At 41.5% G+C, this 20,673-nt stretch overlaps 2 protein-coding genes across 2 annotated transcripts; one reads left to right on the forward strand and one right to left on the reverse strand.

Annotated features, from left to right (window-relative positions):
• Positions 1–774: 774 nt before the first annotated feature.
• Positions 775–2,421, forward strand: gpr75 (G protein-coupled receptor 75; the record flags this gene model as incomplete). The annotated part of the gene is made up of 1 exon (XM_080449712.1): positions 775–2,421. One exon carries the CDS (start codon positions 775–777, stop codon positions 2,419–2,421), a length of 1,647 nt encoding a protein of 548 aa, XP_080305838.1.
• A 4,631-nt stretch (positions 2,422–7,052) lies between these two features.
• Positions 7,053–19,922, reverse strand: erlec1 (endoplasmic reticulum lectin 1). Its single transcript, XM_080449169.1, has 14 exons — positions 19,556–19,922; positions 15,570–15,674; positions 13,842–13,922; positions 13,317–13,394; positions 13,041–13,104; positions 12,842–12,894; positions 12,282–12,505; positions 11,370–11,514; positions 11,127–11,288; positions 10,515–10,574; positions 10,253–10,377; positions 9,751–9,828; positions 9,582–9,657; positions 7,053–8,532 (listed from the first exon to the last, which is right to left on the reverse strand). The coding sequence occupies exons 1-14, from the start codon at positions 19,703–19,705 to the stop codon at positions 8,461–8,463; spliced, it is 1,473 nt and encodes a 490-aa protein (XP_080305295.1). The 5' UTR covers positions 19,706–19,922; the 3' UTR covers positions 7,053–8,460.
• Between the last annotated feature and the right edge of the window lie 751 nt (positions 19,923–20,673).

The raw sequence follows: 20,673 nt of genomic DNA on the forward strand, positions 1-20,673 counted from the left end.
GTTAAGTTTAGGAATAAGGTCAGGTTTTGGCACTGTTTTACTGAGGTTATTTAGGATTAAAGTTACGGTTAGGCATAGTTTTACTGAATTTAAGTTTAGGAATAGTGTAGGTTTGTTTTAGGCATAGTTTACTGAGGTAACGTTTAGGATTACCAGGTGAATACCGCCGGATTTGCCCCCGTGCGACTGTGTTTTGGGGCGAGCGTTTTGGTATTCCTCATGCTTTGGATGAAAATTAGTTCCATTAAATAACCAAAACGGCGACAGATGCACTGGAACGCTGTATTTCTCAAGGTGGACGCGCACGCTATTATTTGAATTATGGAAATGGTGAGGGCGAGACTTTTAATGAATAATTGTAGGTTACATCATTTATGAGCTGAAAGGAACACACATAATGTAATTCTAGTGCCCACCCACACGAATTTGTATGCAAGAAAACGTATGAGTTTTGGGGGAGGGGGCTTTAAATTAAAGGCCCAAGTTATGGATAACGGTTGCAATTTTTCATTTATAATTTTTTAGAGCTATAATTTATCCTCAATACCCAGTAGACACTATTATGTCATATTGTTTGTGTGTGAAGGTTCAAGGAGTCTGTTGAAAGATGGAATGCCTAATATCTGACTTTGTATTCTTCTCTTAGCACCTGACCATGGGAGCCAGAATGGTGGAGGAGGGGGCAGCTACTCTCATCATTTTGTAACCCTTCCCTACCATGGAATCCTATCAAACCAAACAATCTTGTGATCTTTACAATTTCCTCCTGGCACAATGAACGCCACTGGCACTCTGGCATCGGGCCTGAACTCCAGTGGCACCCTGGTCCCTCGGGTCTCTTCCGGCTGGGCCGTGATCCACACCGCTACGCTGACGCTGTGCTCTCTCCTCCTCATCCTCATCTTCTGCCTGGGCTCCTACGGCAACCTGGTGGTGTTCCTCTCCTTCTTCGACCCGGCGTTTCGCAAGTTCCGAACCAACTTTGACTTCATGATCCTCAACCTGTCGTTCTGCGATCTGTTCATCTGCTGCGTGACCGCCCCCATGTTCGCGCTGGTGCTCTTCCTCGACGCGGAAGGCGGCGACGGCGTGTCCAAGAGCTTCTGCTTCGCCTTCCACCTGACCAGCTCGGGGTTCATCATCATGTCCCTGGAGACCGTCGCCGTCATCGCGTTGCACAGGCTACGCATGGTCCTGGGGCAACAGCCCAACCGCACCGCCTCCTTCCCCTGCACCTTGGCCCTCACCGCCCTGCTGTGGACGTCCAGCTTCACGATGGCCGCCCTCCTCACCGTGCGCGCGTACTCGCGGAAATCTGGACCCTGCCTGCCGCACTTTGGCCTGGCGGGCGGGCGTGCGAGAGTCGTGCTGTACGTCTACCTGGCGGACTTTGCCTTTTGCGTGGCCGTGGTGTCGGTGTCCTACCTGATGATCGCGCAGACGCTGAGGAAGAACGTGCAGGTGAGGAAGTGTCCCGTCATCACCGTGGACGCCACGCGGCCCCCTCCGCCCCCTCCCCTCGTGGCGGCGGGCTTCGAGGGCATGCAGTGCGCGGTGCCCGTGCCCTCCCTCTACCGCAACCAGACGTACAACAAGCTGCAGCACGTCCAGACGCACTCGTACGCCAACAGGAACGGCCAGCAGCCCCTGGTGGTGCCGGGGGCCGCCCACGGAGCCACCTGCTGCCAGCTGGTCTCCACGGTCAACCTGGCCACGGCCAAGGACTCCAAGGCGGTGGTGACCTGCGTGGTGATCGTGTTCTCCGTGCTGCTCTGCTGTCTGCCCATGGGCGTCTCGCTGGCGCAGGACGTCCTGTCGCCGGAGAGCGGCTTCGCGCACTATCAGTTCGAACTGTGCGGCTTCGTGCTCATTTTCCTCAAGTCGGGCATCAATCCGTTCGTGTACTCGCGCAACAGCGCGGGCCTCCGCCGCCGCGTGCTGTGCTGCGTCCAGTGGGCGGCGCTGGGCTTCCTCTGTTGCAAGCGAAAGACTCGGCTGCACGCCATGGGGAAGGGCAACCTGGAGGTCAATCGCAATAAGTCCTCCCACCACGAAACCAACTCAGCCTACGTGCTGTCGCCCAAGCCCCAACGGAGGCTGGTGGACCAGGCCTGCGGGCCCAGTCACTCCCGGGACTGCGTTGGCAGCCCGGCGAGGGCCACAAACGGCGGCGGCGGAGGACGCAAACCTCGCCCCCCCAGCACCTCCACCCCCATCAACACTCGTATCGAGCCCTACTACAGTATATATAACAGCAGTCCCTCTGCGGCTCCCAGCTCTCCGAATAGCCTGCAGCCCGTCAGCTCTCAGACCTTTGGCTTCGCTAAGTCCTACGTAGCCATGCACTACCACACTCACCAGGAGGCGCTGCAAGACTTCGAAAGTACCTCTGTGCATCAGATTCCCATTCCCTCAGTCTAGACAAGCAAACATCTTTTTACCCATTCAAACCGGGAGCGCATCTCTAGTAATTTTTGTATTTATTTGGGCTATTCAGAAATAGCAGCTGTACAAGCTCATAGCGCGGCACCGAGTGCCGCTCTATGAGCTTGTAGATCTGCTTTTTTTTGGAAGAATTGTGGAAAATGTGTGCAAATCTTTGAATATAAATATTTTTAATGCGCACATTTGTAACTTAAATATTTGCTTTTGGGGATTCTACAAATGTCTTAACAATTATGTTGCTATAATATCAGTGGTTCTCAAAAATTTTATCTATTTGGCCGTGGACCCCCATCTCAAAATATTTTGTTCCAGGAACCCCCAGAAGTTGTAACAGAGCACAAATATTCACGATTTTTCAAAAATAGCAGCTCTACAAGCTCATAGCGCGGCACTCTAGCCAAAGAAATCAAAAAATTACACACAGATGCGTTCCCGGTCTTAATGGATTAAATCTCATGTGAATCACCATGTCATAACAGTTTTTTTTGTATTTGAAATAAGCTTTGTTCTTCACTGCTGTAATACATATAATGTTACAATAATGTGATTGCAGGGGGGAAATTGATGAAGCAGCACTACTTTACACTCTCATGGAAATGAGGAAGGAGAGTAGCTGGGTGCAACAGTTAAAGGAGAAATCCGGACATTTTAAGTGTTATCTTTGATGTGTCGTTACTCACCTACCGACGTAGAAAGTGGCGTTGTTTTTTTCCAGCGATTCTCCTGTCGTCATTTGCTAATGCAAACAACGTTAGCTCGTTCGGCATTAGCGATAGCTTCTCAGGGACTTTCAGTGCATGTTTGAGTATCATGAGACTCTACAATGAGTAGTTGTAGAGAAAAAAATAACTTTGCATCGGTTATAATAGACGAATTTCCCTTAGCCACGCGCTCCCATTATGCCAACGGAGGGGGTCGAAAGAATGACGACAGGGGAATCACTTTCTACGTCGGTAGGTGAGTAACGACACATCAAAGATAACACTTAAAATGTCCGGATTTCTCCTTTAATTGATCTAATCAATTTAATCAATTCTAAAACAAATCTTACCAGAAATAGCATATTTACAAGCACAATGTGATGCGTTGTGAGCTTGTAGACGTGCTAATATCACAAAATAGGGCTCAGTGATATTCTTTGGTTAAAACAAAAAGTTTTTTTTTGTGTGAAAAGATTAAAGCTCTATATTTTATTCATATGGTAATCATTGCTATAGAGTGTTGTCAAATAACAGGGGTCTCCCTGTCTCTCCAGCTCTTTATTAAACAGCAAATACATTTTCAGGTGGGTTGCCAATTTCAGCCAATCGGGAGAGAGTACCCATTTATCACTTTCAATTGTGTGTTCCAGTTCCAAGATGGTTCTGCTCATTTCTTTGTGTCATCACTTCCAATTTCACGTGTTTATCCTGTATCCTGTTCTCTTCTATCCTGATATGATGAAAGTGGTATCCTCTCCTGAAATGCATTTTCTGTTTGCTAAAGCAGTGCTTCTCAAACTTTTTCATGCCAGGGACCCCCAAATTGATATATATTTGGCTGAAAATAATGTTGTGCCAGGGACTCCCAGAAGCAAAGATTTGTGTTAAAACGTTCGCTTTAAAAGAAACATATTAAAAGATTTGCACAAATCTTCACGATTTTTCAAAAATAGCAGATCTACAAGCTCATAGCGCGGCACCGTGCCGCGCTATGAGCTTGTATATCTGCTATTTTTGAATGGCCCAAACGTATAAAAGGTTAAAATTATTGTGATGCTATATTCACACATTTTGCTGGGGACCCCCTGGAACTCCCTCAAGGACCCCTGGGGGTCCCCGGACCCCACTTTGAGAACCAATGTGCTAAAGAACTGGAAAGACGGGGCGACCCCTGTTAGTGAACAAACACTATACTGACTAATAGCAATGATAACTATCAGAATATAGAGCTATTTGACATGTATTTTAGCAAAAGAAAATCACTCACTGCACCAATTAGACTAATCAATTTATTGCTCTATTATAAAACAAATAATAATTTAGAATTGTTTTACATGGATATTATTATTATTTGATTAATCGAAAAAGTGATAAATGGAATAATCGCTAAGAAGTTAATCGATAGAGGCAGCCCTAAAGGATATTCTTGTTCAGAAGCAAGACAATTGTGATGGAAATGTCTGTCCCAAAGTGTTTTCTTAGTGTTATTGGACTGGCTGGAATCTATTTTTTGATGACATGGCATTTTCGGACTGTATATTTCAAATGGTCTTTCTCTTCCGATGAAAGCTGTATTTGTGAACCTCATACATTTTCTAACTCAATAAATGTTTGGCAAGTGCAGCGCATCTGAGCTTTACTGCTTCAACTGCTATATAATCGCTGCATTAATTTACCACTGCGAGGGCTCAGTGGTATGGTAATTTAACTCTTGAGTGTAAATGGAACCAGATGGACCCATGAGGGTCCATTTGGTTCCATTTGTACACCCAAGAGTTAAATTAACAATGAGGACTTTACTCCTCATTGTTATGAGTTCTGTACTTCCTTAAAGGGATAGTTCACCCCCAAATATACTTTTTTTCTGTCGATTAGTCACCACATGGAGACTTGAATTCATGGATATTTTTTGTTTTTGTCCCATTCCTAAGCCAATAATTTGATGACCAGCGGACGGTAGGCAGCGGTTCCGGTATATAGGAGACACAAAGAAGACTCTGTTTCCCCTACCGGAACCGCTGCCGGTCATCAAAGCCCCTTTAATTGGTCAAATGTACCCTGACATCTGAATTTACAGATGAGTGGCCATAATCTACAGAGTGGCCATAATTTGCAAGTAAATGTAATGGTGCTGGACTATTTAGTTTTTTATGTGTTTTGAATTAAAATAGTTGATAAACAAACAAAAAAGCATTCAAACTGCAAATGAACTAACAGCATTTCAGAGTGTTAAGTATTTTGAACAAGCTTTAAGCAGGAATTTTGCTGTGTTTTACAGTTCCAGTTGCTGTGTAGTAACTCTCCCAAAACAATGTTGTCTCTGACAGGTTCAGACACACAAGTTTGTATTGCGTTGTTTTACTGTTAATATTTAGGACTTTTCATCCCTGGATTTAGGTTACAGAAGCTGTCACTTTGATCATCAACTTCATGTTCAAATGTGTTTACCTGTAGTCTACAGGTAAACACATGATCTACAGGCTGTAGAGCATATGTCACACTAAACAAAAATGGTGCTAAATAGTGCTAAAAGTGGTTATTTGAATCGTGATTATGTTCTACTAGACTCAGGTTCTGGCCGCTATGCTACCCTCACACCTATGTGGCACCACCGATCCAACCAATATGTCTGAGTCTGTGCTCAGGAATGTGTCAAAAACTAAAAAATCTCATGAATTCAAGGCTTCATGGAGTGTGTAATTGATAGAAAATAAGTAATTTTTGGGTGAGCTATTCTTTTAAGTGTCTTGTTCAGGGACACTTTGACACATTGCTGAGGCCTGGGATCTAACCTGGGATTTATGGCTTGCCAGGCAGGCTCTCTAACCATTCAGCTATGGCCACATCATCAGCAGAGATTCTAACGCAGTTCTACTTTGTAACAGTAAAGGGGTTTCAGGGGAAACCAGCAAAATGAGGAATAATATAATAAAAGACTGTCTTGCTAATAAAGCGTCATGTCTCTCATTTTTTACAATGTATTTGATATTACCTTTATATTATTTAATAAATTATGCATTTCATCCTCTATATATTGTCCGGCAAACTTTATGATAAAGGCGAAAAAAAATAGTAGACCTGTGGGAGCCACATTGCTCAAAGCAAAATGTTATTATTAAATATGGCTCTTTTATTGCTACTTTTAACTTTTTAATGGATCCTATGTAAGTAAAGCCTGATAAAAGTGTCAAACTCCCAAAATCCACCAGAATACTGGAACTTACATCTACTCTGTTAAAAATGTCCTGGGGGGGGGACCCCCAGCTTGGTCAAGAGCCAGCTTGAAAAGCTTTCCTGGAGAGTCACACATTCAAGGCTTGGGCTTGAGATCCCCCTTGATATTCCAGATACTGTAATAACCCATAATGACAGATTTAAATATTTATTTTTGATAAATGAATCCGGACCTAGACAATATAACACGTAAAGGAGATTGAAACCCTGGGCTGATTTTCTAAACGGCAACAGCCTGCATACGGCTGACATTATAAGCTAACGCACAATACCGTTGACTAACATTGTCACGCCTAAATATAACGCACCCATTATTAATTTAGCTACAGCTGCGTTGGTTACATCAGGTGTACATCAGTTTTTAACCTGTACAGGAATTTCAGGAAAACAAACCACAAAATCAGCCTGGGATTTCATGGCTCTTTAGTAAGCAAGAGAGAATCATTATTCAACACTTTGTATTAACACCCTCTGGTGGCCGTTTACTGTAAAGCTCAATTTTATACTCCCATCCCATCCAGTTCATTTAGACAATGGTGTAATGTCTCAGAATACCTCCTCACCTTCACTTCTTATTCTCCGTAACCTATCATGTAATGGTATGGAATACTGTATAAAAGAAAATTTCAAAACCACCAAGTATAGATTTTTAGAGACCAATCAATATTTCACAACTTAGTAGTTCAAAGAGGTCATTTTATTCTTAAACACCTATTTATTATTTGTCCGTGATACAGCAGTGATCAGAATCAAACCCAGCATGCATTCTTATTCATAAAACCACAGAATACCACATTGAGGGACCCGCAGAGAATTTACATCAATAGGACATTTTAATCAAACACTCACCATCTGCCATCTCACAGCACAGCTAATACATAAGTTACATTCACTCCTATAAGATAAACTACCCATTCATTCACACTATCACAGAACACACTTTCAAACTGGCTTTACAAGTGCAAAGTGCCAAAGGCTTTGTTCAGACTGTAGGCAAATCCAATTTGTTTCTCAAATCTGATGTTAAGGTTAAGGACTGACTGTCTACACTGTTATTTGCAAATGAGCAGATCAGATTTGTGTATTCAGGCGGTAATGTAATGCCAAATATATACTATGTCACTCACTGAAAATAGCAGATCTACAAGCTTGTGAGCTTGTACATCGTCTATTTTTTGGCGCATGTCACTGCTGTACAACAATGTAAGAAATCAGATCTGAATTGCACTTTAACCCACCTAGGAATGTCAAACCTGATTTGCAAAAATCAGTTTCCATGTGTGTTTTTTTCTTCCTGTTCAGACTTAATAAAAACAGATCTGATTCCAATCTGGGAAAAAATGGAGTTGGTCTGCCAGTCTGAACATAGCCAAAGTCAAGCGTCTAATCCACTCAAATGGCCCACACATACACGCACACATAAACTTAAAATAGCAACAAAAAAACACCATGAACATTGTTGATTCCCCTGTTGATGACGGATCCCCTGATTCACCATTCCGTTGTTTGCGGTTGAGTAACAGATTAAAGCAATGAAGTACAAGGCAATAAGTCCATCGCCTTATGGAGTGAGATGTATGTTTAAGTCTGGTTTCCCAGAGTGTGAATGAGTCTGTCCACGGGATGCTTAATTTATACGCCGTCATACGATGGGTGTCGTGTGCTGAAAATAGCTCATCTACAAAGCTCACAATGTGTCGCACCACGACCCGCTGTGAGCTTGTAGATCGGCTCTTTTTCTGACACACGACACCATCGTGCGATGAAGAATAAATCAGGCTTTAAGGCTGTTAATGCAGCATAGGCCCTGTTGCACACAGATCTGTGCGTGGGCCGGGGCTGTTCTCCTGGGTTTACTTTAAGGCTGGCCACAGGATAAACTTTTCGTCCTCCCTCTGGGCTCCAATTGGACCAGCCATTAGCGCAGTATTACGGGCTTCTTCTATTTCACCACCATGCAGTCTTTTTTATTAACCAGTGTCCTCTCTCATCATGTGTGTGAACGTCTACATCTGTTCCATTTTCTGCTTGCCCTCTGCCCCCTCTCTCTCTCTCTCCTCTATCACGGGCCTTTGTGCGTTTAGCTGGAGACTGATAGAAGTCCATGCTCATCGGCTGTGTCCAGGATTCTGCAGATGACCGGGGACTCAACCTGATAACAAGAAAGCAAAGGTAGACTATAGCAGGTTGATTCTCAAACCTTTTTCATTTCAAGGACCCCCAGTTTGATATGCATTAGGCCCCCATTTCATACGTTTTATCGCTGGGATCCCAATCTACACTGTAAAATCCTCAGTGTTAAATTTAACACGGGTGTACGAATGTATTAAGTGTCCATTTGGCCCCCAAATTGCACCATATGTCCATATACTGATTGATCTAAAATATGAAGTTTCAAGGCTTTCTGTTGATGAATTGGCGATGATACAGACAGTGTATTGAGTCATTGGGGACAGAGTGTCATACATACTTTCATCAGACAGTCTCATTACTACACAGGGGCGTCACTACCGTCACGCAGACAACGCGGTTGCGTTGGGGCCCATGACGTTAGGGGCACCTCCCCACCCATACAAATAAAAATTAAAAAATCTATATAAATAAAATAATTATGTATTAAAAAATAAACCTGGGCGTGCCCCTTAACATTGTTAGAAAACCGTTGTTTATGTACCCGAAATCCGTCACAAACACGCGAAAGAAGTATCAGAAACCACTAAAAATGTTTGTGCAATCCGGGCGCACATGCGCGCGTGCATGCGCGTTCATGAGGGCCCGCTGTGACCATCTCGCGTCGGGGCATACTGTTGCCTCGTTACACGACTGTTACTACAGCAATCGCTTTGGGGCTCAACTAATAAAAAGGTGGGTCAATCACCTACAGTGAAGGAGGTTAGAATTACAGGTTTGTACATGAATGTCAAACTCACCACCTAGGTGGATGGGTCAATCTAATTAAAAAACAAAATAATTCTAAACAACAACAACAATAATACTTCCAGTAATCCCTTTTCAAAATGAATGTTATAAATTGCTTCACTTCAACTACTATAAAACTACCAATGTATAAATTCCAAAAAAGTTGTACAGAAAAGATCAGGGATAGAAAATGACAGTAACAGCCTGATGTTTACCCATGGGCATGATGTTTCCAGATAGAAGGCTAATATTATTTTCTTGAATTGTGCATATTTATCTTACCCCAAGGATATATTGACACATCTGAGGCTCCAGCATGTAGACGGTGACGGCATGGGGAGACTCAGACTCCTTGCACCTGACAGAGAGGACAGAAACATGGCATTAAGAAAGCCTCCTGCGGATTTATAAAGACCACCCCAGCTAGCTGTGACCTCTGAACAACACTCACTTGAGCTTGACGATGACCTGCCTGGGCTTCCCGGTCAGATCACACACATCCCCATGGCCATAATAGTGGGAAACCAATCTAAGAGATAATGCAGGTTTTTAAAAGTCAGTTTTACCTGAGTCAATAGCAAACATAGCAGAAATACAAGCTTGCGGTGCGACACATTGAGCTTGTAGATGTATTTTCATCTATTTTCACTGCGTGACACCATCATACGACAAAGTATAAAATATGGCTTCAAGGAGTAGTTCACCAAAAAATAACTCATTTTCTATCAATTACACATTTTCTATCAATTACATACCCCATGAAGCCTTGAATTCATGGAGATTTTTTAGTTTTTGTTACGTCATTTGAAGAGTAGGACACTCTTCCGAGTCTCCTACTCTTCGACTCCACCGGTCATCAAATTATTGGCTTAGGAATGCGACAAAAACAAAATAAGTCATTTTTTCTGTGAACTCTATTCCTTTAAGTGGTTAATGGAAGAGCGAGGACTCACTTCACTTTCTGCACCCCATCGTCCTTGAGTTGGTAGGAGCGAGCAACATTCTTCTTGGCCCACTCAAGATGTTCTTCACCGTTCCAGTTCCCCACCACTACAATGTTCTTCCCTTGCTCTTTATCCTAATTGAATCATGTTCATGAAATGTCAACACATGATACAGTCACTCACGCAGTTGCCATTGAAGATGTGCACTTTTTTTTATTTATACTGCAATTCTAATCTACATCTTTACTTGTGTTAATAGAGGGATCCTTACCTCATGGTACTGATGCACATGCTTCCCATAACAGAACTCATACTTCCACCAGCCCACCCCCTGAAAACACAGAATATGGTAAAGGTTGTCATTATTCATTTGAAAATACATCTTTGTTGGCCGACAATGTTGACAGACTTACAAGTCTTAAGGTATTTACACACCGGAAACCAGTAGGGCTGTCACGATTGCACATTTAAGTTGACGATTAATTGGCACTCAAATAATTGCAATTGACGATTTAATTGTGTGTTTGGCATTGGAACATTGGAACTTATGAATAACAATTACATTTCTGTTTGCCTTTTAGGCTTCGTAATAAAAAAAATGTACTGGGCAGATATGACAAATAATTAAATATACAAAGAAATTGACATTAATAATTTTATGTACAAAATGGCAGAAATAGAAATGCTTAAAAAAGCAGAAACAGCAGCTCTACACGCTTACAACGCGTCACAAAGTGACGCGTTGTAAGCTTGTAGATCTGCTATTTCTGCTTTTTTAATATTTGAAAATGCATGAAACATTTTCAACATTTCAACGATTATGCAAAAATAATTGCGAGTATCTCAAATAATCGAGACAGGCCTAGGAACCAGTAGGCCTCACCCCATGAAGACAGTATGAACCACTCAGGAACTCCTTGATCAGCTGGTCATCTGTCAGACGGGAGATGTGTGTGGATCCAACGGTGACTTGAGATTGCCCCCCAACAGTCATGGGCTTGTGAGTGGATGTGAAGGCCTCCTCTCTCACCGGTGAAACCGGTTCCTGTAACATTTGTCACAGACGTTATCGTCACACACACGTTTCACTCTCTCGTCTTTTCTGTACATCGATAGGATCGCTCACCTCTTTGGTCACCTCTACGGTGGCGCTGAAGGGTGGTTTGAGTTGTTCCTCCCGCTCTCTGTCCAGCTGGTCGAGCCGCAGCGGCCGCAGCGGGGAGCCTGCCAGGGACTGGCAGAATATAGCATTCACGGGAGAGGACTTGAACCTACAGTAGGGTAGGAGATTAGAGAGTAGGGCTGGGCAGTTAACCGAAGATATATCAAAACAGATATTTAGAACCTCTAACCAACTTCATCTTGCTCATGTAGGTTAATCGAATAATCGAGAGACAGTTTTTTTAACCCATTTTGGGCGGGAACCCCTATTTGTAACTATACCTTTCAGGACGGGAACCCCTTTTGGGGTTCTTGTTGCTATGTACAGTATATACTGTAGCAACATACATTTGTTGTAATTTTCTAATAAATATTTGACGTTTTTCAGCAAACTTAGGTCAGGATTTAGAATCGGCCTCAGGTCTAAATGGGTTAAATATATATATTTTCAATTTGAATAGATTTTGTTTGGTACAATTATGGTGTGCAAAAATTAAATAGCAATTTAAAGAATTATGATAATTAGCCGATCAACAAACTCACAAGTTCACAACCTTTTCTAGATCATGGCCCACTTGAATCTTGAAAGCTTTCGGCTGCCATGTTAAGTGATCAGATGGGTGCATTTTCAGTGCATGTTTATTTTAATGATCAATCAATCGATTGTGTTCCGGCTTGGATCATTGGAACTAACTTAAGTTAGTTAAGCTCCTATTTAACCAATTTTTCCCCCAAGGTTTTAAAGAAAATATACAGTGAAATTGTATTTAGTTATTTATATCATAAAAATCTTTGTGTTTTGCCAAATATTTGGGGGCCGACTCACAGCCCAGAAGTTGAGAACCACTGCATTACACTTCAATAACGGTGGGGTTACCTGTATTTTGGGTGTGAACAAAGCAGTGGCGTCAACACCACCACCTCATATTCACAGGTGGTGACCTCGGCGATAGACAGGATCTCATGCTTGGCCTCTGGGTGGCACACGTACAGCACAGACGTGGAGCGTGGCTGGCTCGATTTCAGCACACAAGGAGTCCCGTTTCCCATGCTTACTGGGAAGTAGGGAGTCAGCTGGCCCTCAATGTTCTTAGAAGGCACCTAGACACAGAAAAACAGGAGAATAATCATGATTAGTAGTAATAGTATTTAACCACATGAGCCCTAGGCTAGCGTCCCTCTTGTGGGAATCATGATAGGCAGATAGCAGATCTACAAGTACACAGCACGTCACGTTGCGATGCGTTGTGTGCTTGTACTGGATTGGCTATTTTCGGCAGAGAGATTTGGTGTAGAGGGGAAACAGGAGGGGACCAAGTATAGACCTTTGGGGCACCCCTGGCAATGAAGTATACAGGGTTAAACTGGCTAATAATAATAATATTATTGGGGAGGATGAGAGCCTCCAGAGATAAGGTGTTTCTTTATCAAACCAACCTCTTTCTCTTTCACAGTTTCTGCCTTCATGTCATCTGCTTCATCGACTTTCTCTGTAAAAAAACAAAACAAGAAAGAAAATAATACCTAGTGTTATCACACTGAGATGCAGAAATGACATAAGACACAGATGAAGTATAAACAACTAACAGTAAATCATGTGTAATGCATGATCATGTTCACACAAAAAAACACTCACCTGTCCCTGTGGTGTGAGTCTTTGCAGCCATGTTTCCCAGAAAGTATTCCTGAACACTTATTTTCTACAGAAATAATGGGTCGTTTTTAGTGGCAGGAAAACATTTAATCATACTGACAGTTAAACTCTGAATGTCAATTTAACTCTAGACAGTGTACAAATGAAACCAAAATGGACCCATTTGGTGTCATTTGTACACTGTCAAGTGTTAAATGAACACTCAGGAATTTACTGCGTAATGTTATACATTTCATATTGTTGATGCAGCATGCTCACCTGGCCCGTTTCCTTCTCTTCATGGTACTGTCTGACGTGTTTCCCGTGGCACACTTCATATGTCCAGTAAGACTCGATCTGCAATGATCACAAGGAGATTACGGTATAAACACTTTAAAAGAACATTCAACTAACCAATCACAATAGGGCTGCAACTATCAATTATTTTCTCAGCGATACAGTATATGTTTTTAAATGTATAAAGTTTGACGTTTTTTCGATATAGCAACAAACTGATTAACCTCATTTTATACTTTGTTGCACAACGGTGTCATGCAACATTTGTAATTGTTTTACAATTTTCACCTGTAATGACAAAATAGGCACTTATTTTCAAGTCATTATTTTTATTAAATTATCGATTATGTTTCATAATCAATTAAACCGATTACTTTGATTAACTGCTGCACCCCTAAATCACAGCAAGCACTACAGCTGAGAACATGTCACTGCATATACGTCTACCACACTTTGTGAAACCTGGGGAGGAGTAGCGATGCAGAAGTGAAAGTCGAAGGCTCTTACCCTGTAGGAGCAGCTGCTCTGTTTGAAGAGAGGCTCGAGCAGGAGCGCCGGAGTAGCCCCTGCATACTCCTTATCATCACCCTGGGACACACAGACACCACTCATTAAACCAGTGCTTCTCAAACTTTTTCATGCCAGGGACCCCCAAATTGATATATATTTGGCCGGGGACCCCTATCTGAAAATATGTTGTGCCAGGGACCCCCCAGAAGCAAAGATTTGTGTTAAAATGTTCGCTTTAAAATAAATATATTCAAAGATTTGCACAAATCTTCAAGATTTTTCAAAAATAGCAGATCTACAAGCTCATAGCGCGGCACTCGGTGCCGCGCTATGAGCTTGTATATCTGCTATTTTTGAATAGCCAAAGTATAAAAGGTTAAAGCTATTATGATGCTATTTTCACACATTTTGCTGGGGACCCCCTGGAACTCCCTCAAGGACCCCTGGGGGTCCCTGGACCCCACTTTGAGAACCAATGCATTAAACAACAGACGATGACGCCAAAAATTATAATCCAGATTATTTAGCTGAATATTGTAATAAGGATTCGATCATTGATTACACATTTTTTTGTGTGGAAAAATATGATTTTATACTAGTATTTTTGAATGCCTTTGTTGTTCTTTGTGCTCATCGCTGCCATTTCCTTGGCCAAATAGTATGTAATGTCATCTGTGATTTTATCGTGCCTCTGTGAGCCTGACGGAAGTGGAGATGTGGTTGTACTGGTTCTGGTTATGACGAGCAGACAAGAGAAAGGATGTACTTGGTTGCTTTTTACTTATTTATTACTAACCAATGCTGCCCAAATGGTTTGAGGAACCCGAACAAAGACAAATTGTACTCTTACAGTATGTACCTACCTGTATACAATGCATAACAATAAAGACCTAATAAAAAGCAAATATTTTGCACACATAGAAAGGCAGCAGGTGCGTAGGAGAAGACCAAACGAGGGCCCAAACGTATCGAAAGAAAAAAAACCTCCCACACAATGTCCTCAAATGTCCTTTTTTTTGGACCGAAACATTGCTATATTCCCATTAAATATTTTTCTTGCATTTGAGGACAGTGTGTGGGAGTTTTCTTTCATTAACAAGACCCCCTTGTGACATTGTAAAATCATGATTTTCGATTACTAAAGCTTAACTGTGCTGCCTTACAACAGAGAGCAACAGGACCGACCTATGAAATGACTGATGACGGCAAACACATTCATTTTCGAAGATCCAAGCAAGCCCACCTCCACCAGCGACCACACCATCACATGGACATACATACATGCAAGTTCTTCTGAGCATAATGTATCACTCTCCCCAACCAACAACCCCATTAACCCATTCAGACCAGAAACGCATCTGTGTCATTTTAGATTTTTTTTGCGATAGCCTATAACCATTACTTTATACTTTGGCTATTAAAAGATAGCAGATAAACAAGCTCATAGTGCGGCACCGAGTGCCGCACTATGAGCTTGTAGATCTGCCGTTTTATTTTCTTCTTTTTTGGATCGTGAAAATGTGTGCAAACGTTTTTAACTCAAATCTTTGCTCCTGGAACAAAACATTCTCATGTCAAGGACCCCCAAAATGATATGTATTTGGCCGCAGACATATGTATGTATGTATGTATGTATGTATGTATGTATGTATGTATGTATGTATGTATGTATGTATAGTACTTAGTTGTTGTACATTATGAGTAGAGGGAGCTTTAATCACTCACCTCATCACCAGCTGCCAGGGAAGGCAGGAGACATTTATATTTCTCCTTCTCTGCTGTTGTCATAATGACGAAGTCATCTTCATTGTAAAGTGGACCAGAAGCTGGCTGAAACACAAAGGCCGGGGTTAGTTAGGTACGTAAAGTGGACCAGAAGCTGGCTGAAACACAAAGGCCGGGGTTAGTTAGGTACGTAAAGTGGACCAGAAGCTGGCTGAAACACAAAGGCCTGGGTTAGTTAGGCTAGACAGTGACACTCACTGCTAGCCAGGAAGTTAATTCTCCAGGCCTGGAAATCAGAGAAACCCCCGACAATCAATATGTGGCTGAAGGAGCTGGGAGGAGTGTTGCACCTGGAGAGGATAAGGTTCACCCTTTCTAATAGGGAACCCCTATATCAGAAGATATGGGCTCCTATACTTGGGCTGCTTGACGAGTTGAACTGAATGAATATAATGTTGTGTTGCCCCCCTGGGTAGTACCTGTTGTATGCCTTTTTATCATTTAGATTGTGATGCTGTTCGTTTTGCCCTCTGGGTGTGTACCTTCATCAGCCTACTATTGTTTGTATGTCGTTTTATTTAGTTAAGTTGTCTATGTAATTGTTCTGTTATGTATGCTTTTGTTTCGTTTCATGTTGTTTGTATTTATTTTTTCTTGTGTTTTGTATTTCTTTTGTATTTCTTTTATCTGTGCAAATCCTGTTTTAAATTTTTGAAAAATGCCTGTGTGAGAGGAAAAAACTACAATAAACAGATACAAAAAAAAAAAGACAGTGACACTCAAATCATAATCATTTACTCGCCAAAACGATGAATGTGAACCTAGCCTTGGATCAAGACTATCATTATGTATTTGATCGATTTTGACGTTTGCACATCTATACAAAAGTAAAAGTCAGACTCAATAAAATTCATCTATGATAGTCTTTTTCTTTCTTTTTTTAAAGATTTTTTGGGGGCTTTTTATGCCTTTATCTAGAGAGGGATAGTGAAAGTAGGCTGACAGGAAATGGGGAGACAGATGGGGGGGGTGACACGCAGCAAAGGTCGTCGGGAACGGGTGTCGAACCCGCGACACGCTGTCAGGCTGTCATTGCAGCCTAGGGTGCCTGGACCGTCACGCTACGGCCCAGTTGCACCACCTCACACTAAGTTCAAACTTAGCCTAGTTATAGCTTAAATGGCGCTTAAAAAGCCATTTAACCCATTTAGCCGGGAAAGTATCTGTGTAATTTTTTGATTTCTTTGGCTATTCAAAAATAGCAGATATACAAGCTCATAGCGCGGCACCGAGTGCCGCACTATGAGCTTGTAGATCTGCTATTTTTTGTTTATTATGTGAAAATTTGTGCAAATCTTTAAATATATATATATATATTTTTGAAATATATATTCAAAGATTTGCACTCACTTTGACAGAGATACTTTCCCGGATTGAATGTGTTTAAGCTATAACTAGGCTAAGTTTGAACTTAAGGCGGCTTTCCATATACATGGACTTACCTAGCCCCACCCCACACCGCCCACCACAGCGACGGTTTCCACTACAATGAAGTGGGTAGAGTGGTGTGTAAGTGGTACTAAACTGGTGCCTAAAAAGTACCCAGTCTTGGGTAGGTCTGAGCTGGGCTAAGCGGGGCTAAAGCTGTGATAAAGCTGATTGGTCGGCTCACAGCTGTGTCTGTCCACTCAGGTCTCTGTAAAATGTAAACACTACGGTAGCAGTGTTGCCATGTCCACTTATTATAAGCGACATTGGGCTTATTTTTCTGTAAAGTTGCTTGTAAATATTGGTAGTACTTTTACTCCACTACAATTATCTGAAAACGTATTAGTTACTAGTTACTAGTTACTTTTCAGATATAAATGATTACATTATAAAACATACATTAACCACTTAAGCCCTATTTTATACCTAGGCTATTTGAAAATAGCCGATCTACAAGCTCACAACGCATCGCATCATTGTAGATCTGCTATTTTCAAACATTTTAGTACTTACTTTTGGTACCTTAAGTACATTTTGATACCAATAGTTTTTGTACTTTTACTCAAGTAATTCCAGACTTTCACTTGTAGAGTGCTTCTACATTGCAGTATTGATACTTTTACTTAAGTAAAACATTTGAGTACTTTTTCCACCACTGCTTGTTTCTAAAATGTAGTTGATTATTTGGGGCTTGTTTCCATATGTTGTTGAAACCAGTGGTTCTTAAACATTTTCATGTCAAGGACCCCCAAATGAATATGTATTTGTCAACATTATATATGTATAGATATTTTTTAAATAGCAGATGCACAAACTCACAATGCGTCGCATCGCTACGCGTTGTGAGTTTGTAGATCTGCTATTTTCAAATAGCCGTAGATAGTCGCTTCTTTTGGGATTGTTTTCATAGACCTAATTGCTTATTTTTTTCTGCTAAACCTGGCAACAATGAATGTGCGACGATACACGCTAATAATGTTTTTTTATATAAGTGATGGCAACGTGTTTAGACACCACACAGGTCTTCCCAACAATAGCGAAGATTAAAGTCAGGGTGAACATGGCCAAATAATAACTTAAGAGCCAAACTAGCTCTGAGGAAGCACGCTAGCATTTAGGCTAACCCTGTAGCCTGAGGCTAAGTTGGTGTGTTAAAGAAAGGGGCGTTGATTTCCTTCGGGAGGGGAGGGGATGGTGGGGATTTTGCGAGTGGGGACTTTTGTGCAATGGAAACGCAAGACATTTTGAAGCGGTGCGGTGCGGTTCTGGACTGTACTGGACAGTGTCGTGCTTAAGCTGTGATGGAAAAGCGGCTTTAGTGTGAGGTGGTGCAACTGGCCCCTGGCCATCTATGATAAGTCTCGATCCAAGACTAGCATGAACTTTGATTTACAGTCCGTCTTACGACGATGTCACACGATCTACAAGTCAAGAACATCTGCTCTTTGTGAGCAGTGGTGGAAGAAGTACTCAAGATATTTAACTTAAGTAAAAAGTAGCAATACCACAATATAAAAATACTTTGTAAAGTTAAAAGGCCTGTGTTAAAAATGTTACTTGAGTAAAAGGACAAAAATATTGGAATCAAAATATACTTAAAAGTACCAAAAGTAAAAGTACTAAAATGTTTGAAAATAGCAGCTCACAAGATCGGCTATTTTCAAATAGCCTATGTATAACATAGGTCTAAAGTGGTTAAAGCATGTTTTATACCATGCTAATTTATATCTGCAAAGTAACAAAAGTTTTCAAATAATAGTGGAGTAAAAGTATAACATTTGCCTCTGAGGTGTATTAGTGTATTAAGTAAAAGTACTGAAAATTGGAAATACTCCAGTAAAGCAAAGAAAATACCTCAAAATGTTACTCAAGTACAGCACTTGAGTAACTGTACTTAGTTACTTTACACCACTGTCTACAAGTCAATAATTGATTGATTGAATACTTACAACAGTTTGCAGAGACAAGCACAGGAAAGTACAGTTCAATAAGGTCAGCTAATAGGATTTAAAACCCAAGAAAGCCTATAATGGCTTGTTTCCATTGGGGTCCTTTTTTACTCAATTCATAGAACATTGGTTCTCAAAGTGGGGTCCGGGGACCCCCAGGGGTCCTTGAGGGAGTTCAAGGGGGGTCCCCAGCAAAATGTGTGAAAATAGCATCACAATAGTTTTAGCCTTTTATACTTTTGGCTATTAAAAAATAGCAGATATTCATCTATGAGCTTGTAGATCTGCTATTTTTGAAAAATCTTTATTTTTTGATTCATTTTTTGATTCAAAGATCTGTGCAAATCTTTGAATATATTTCTTTTAAAGCGAACATTTTAACACAAATCTTTGCTTCTGCATGGGGGGTCCCTGGCACAACATATTTTCAGATGGGGGTCCCCGGCCAAATATATATCAATTTGGGGGGTCCCTGGCATGAAAAAGTTTGAGAAGCACTGTCATAGAAGATCTGCTCTCTCTCTTTATAGTGAGACATACATTACATACCAACGTGACTTCAGCTCCTGGCCAGTGGATCTTGAAGGGGATCTCATCAGAGTAAGACGGGTACCCCGACGATCCTCCTCTGTTGGCTGACACACTGCTGCACACCTCCAGCAGAAACCCGCCGAGGAACACTACCAACAGCCCGTCCATGGTCGGCCCTCCCTCCCTGGCGGAGAGTACCGACACTCCGTCCTATTATCCTGTTCTCCACATGTATACCTTTAGTACAAACAAAAAAAAGAGCCTACAATCAATTGCACTTTGTGTGGGAATCTCTATGCATTGATTCCACACTGATCGAAGCTTCCTCAGATTCAGAGGTAACAGTAATATTGGATGTCAACAGGGAAACGGGAAGTGAGTCGTCAGCCTGCCACGTCGATTTCCTGTCGTGTGCCGGTAAACAACGCCCCCTAGCCGTGGATGTATTGAATAGCAACATTAAAAAAAAAATCCAAATTCAAGCCATTCGTTCTGTTCTTCAGTGGTGGAAAAAGTACTCACGTTTCTTACTTAAGTAAAAGTATCAATACTGCAATGTAGAAATACTCTGTTACAAGTAAAAGTTTGGAATTAAAAATGTACTTGAGTGAAAGTACAAAAGTAGTGGCATCAAAATGTAGGCCTACTTATAAGTAAAGTAGAGTCATTCTGCAGAATATGTCCCATTTCACAAGTTTGCAAATGTATGCAGTGTATAAAAATCTTGAAAATGGCAGATCTACGATCTACAAGCTCACAATGCGTCGCATTGCGACGCATTGTGAGCTTGTAGATCTGCTATTTTCAAATGGCTGGAATGTATAGGGCTGGAAGAGATGGGCGAAAATACATTGAAAAGTATTTTGATACAAAATAAAAATACTGGGTCAAACAATTTATCAAAATACAAAATATAAATACAGGTCAATACAAATATTAAATCAATTGCCTGTCAGAATTTCTAAGAATAAATTGACCATACAAGCAGAGTGTTTTTGATGGTGTTTGGCTTTGGAGCACGCAGCCTAAATGTTTACCACTGTGTGTGAGAGCGCATGCCAGAGTTACCGTTATCATCAAAAACTAGACAATAACTATGGCATGAGACTGAATGCACAGCTGCCTCTACATCTGTA

The sequence above is a fragment of the Gymnoscopelus braueri genome (genome assembly GCF_963280865.1).
Source record: "Gymnoscopelus braueri genome assembly, chromosome: 14".
In the NCBI taxonomy this organism is placed as follows: domain Eukaryota; kingdom Metazoa; phylum Chordata; class Actinopteri; order Myctophiformes; family Myctophidae; genus Gymnoscopelus; species Gymnoscopelus braueri.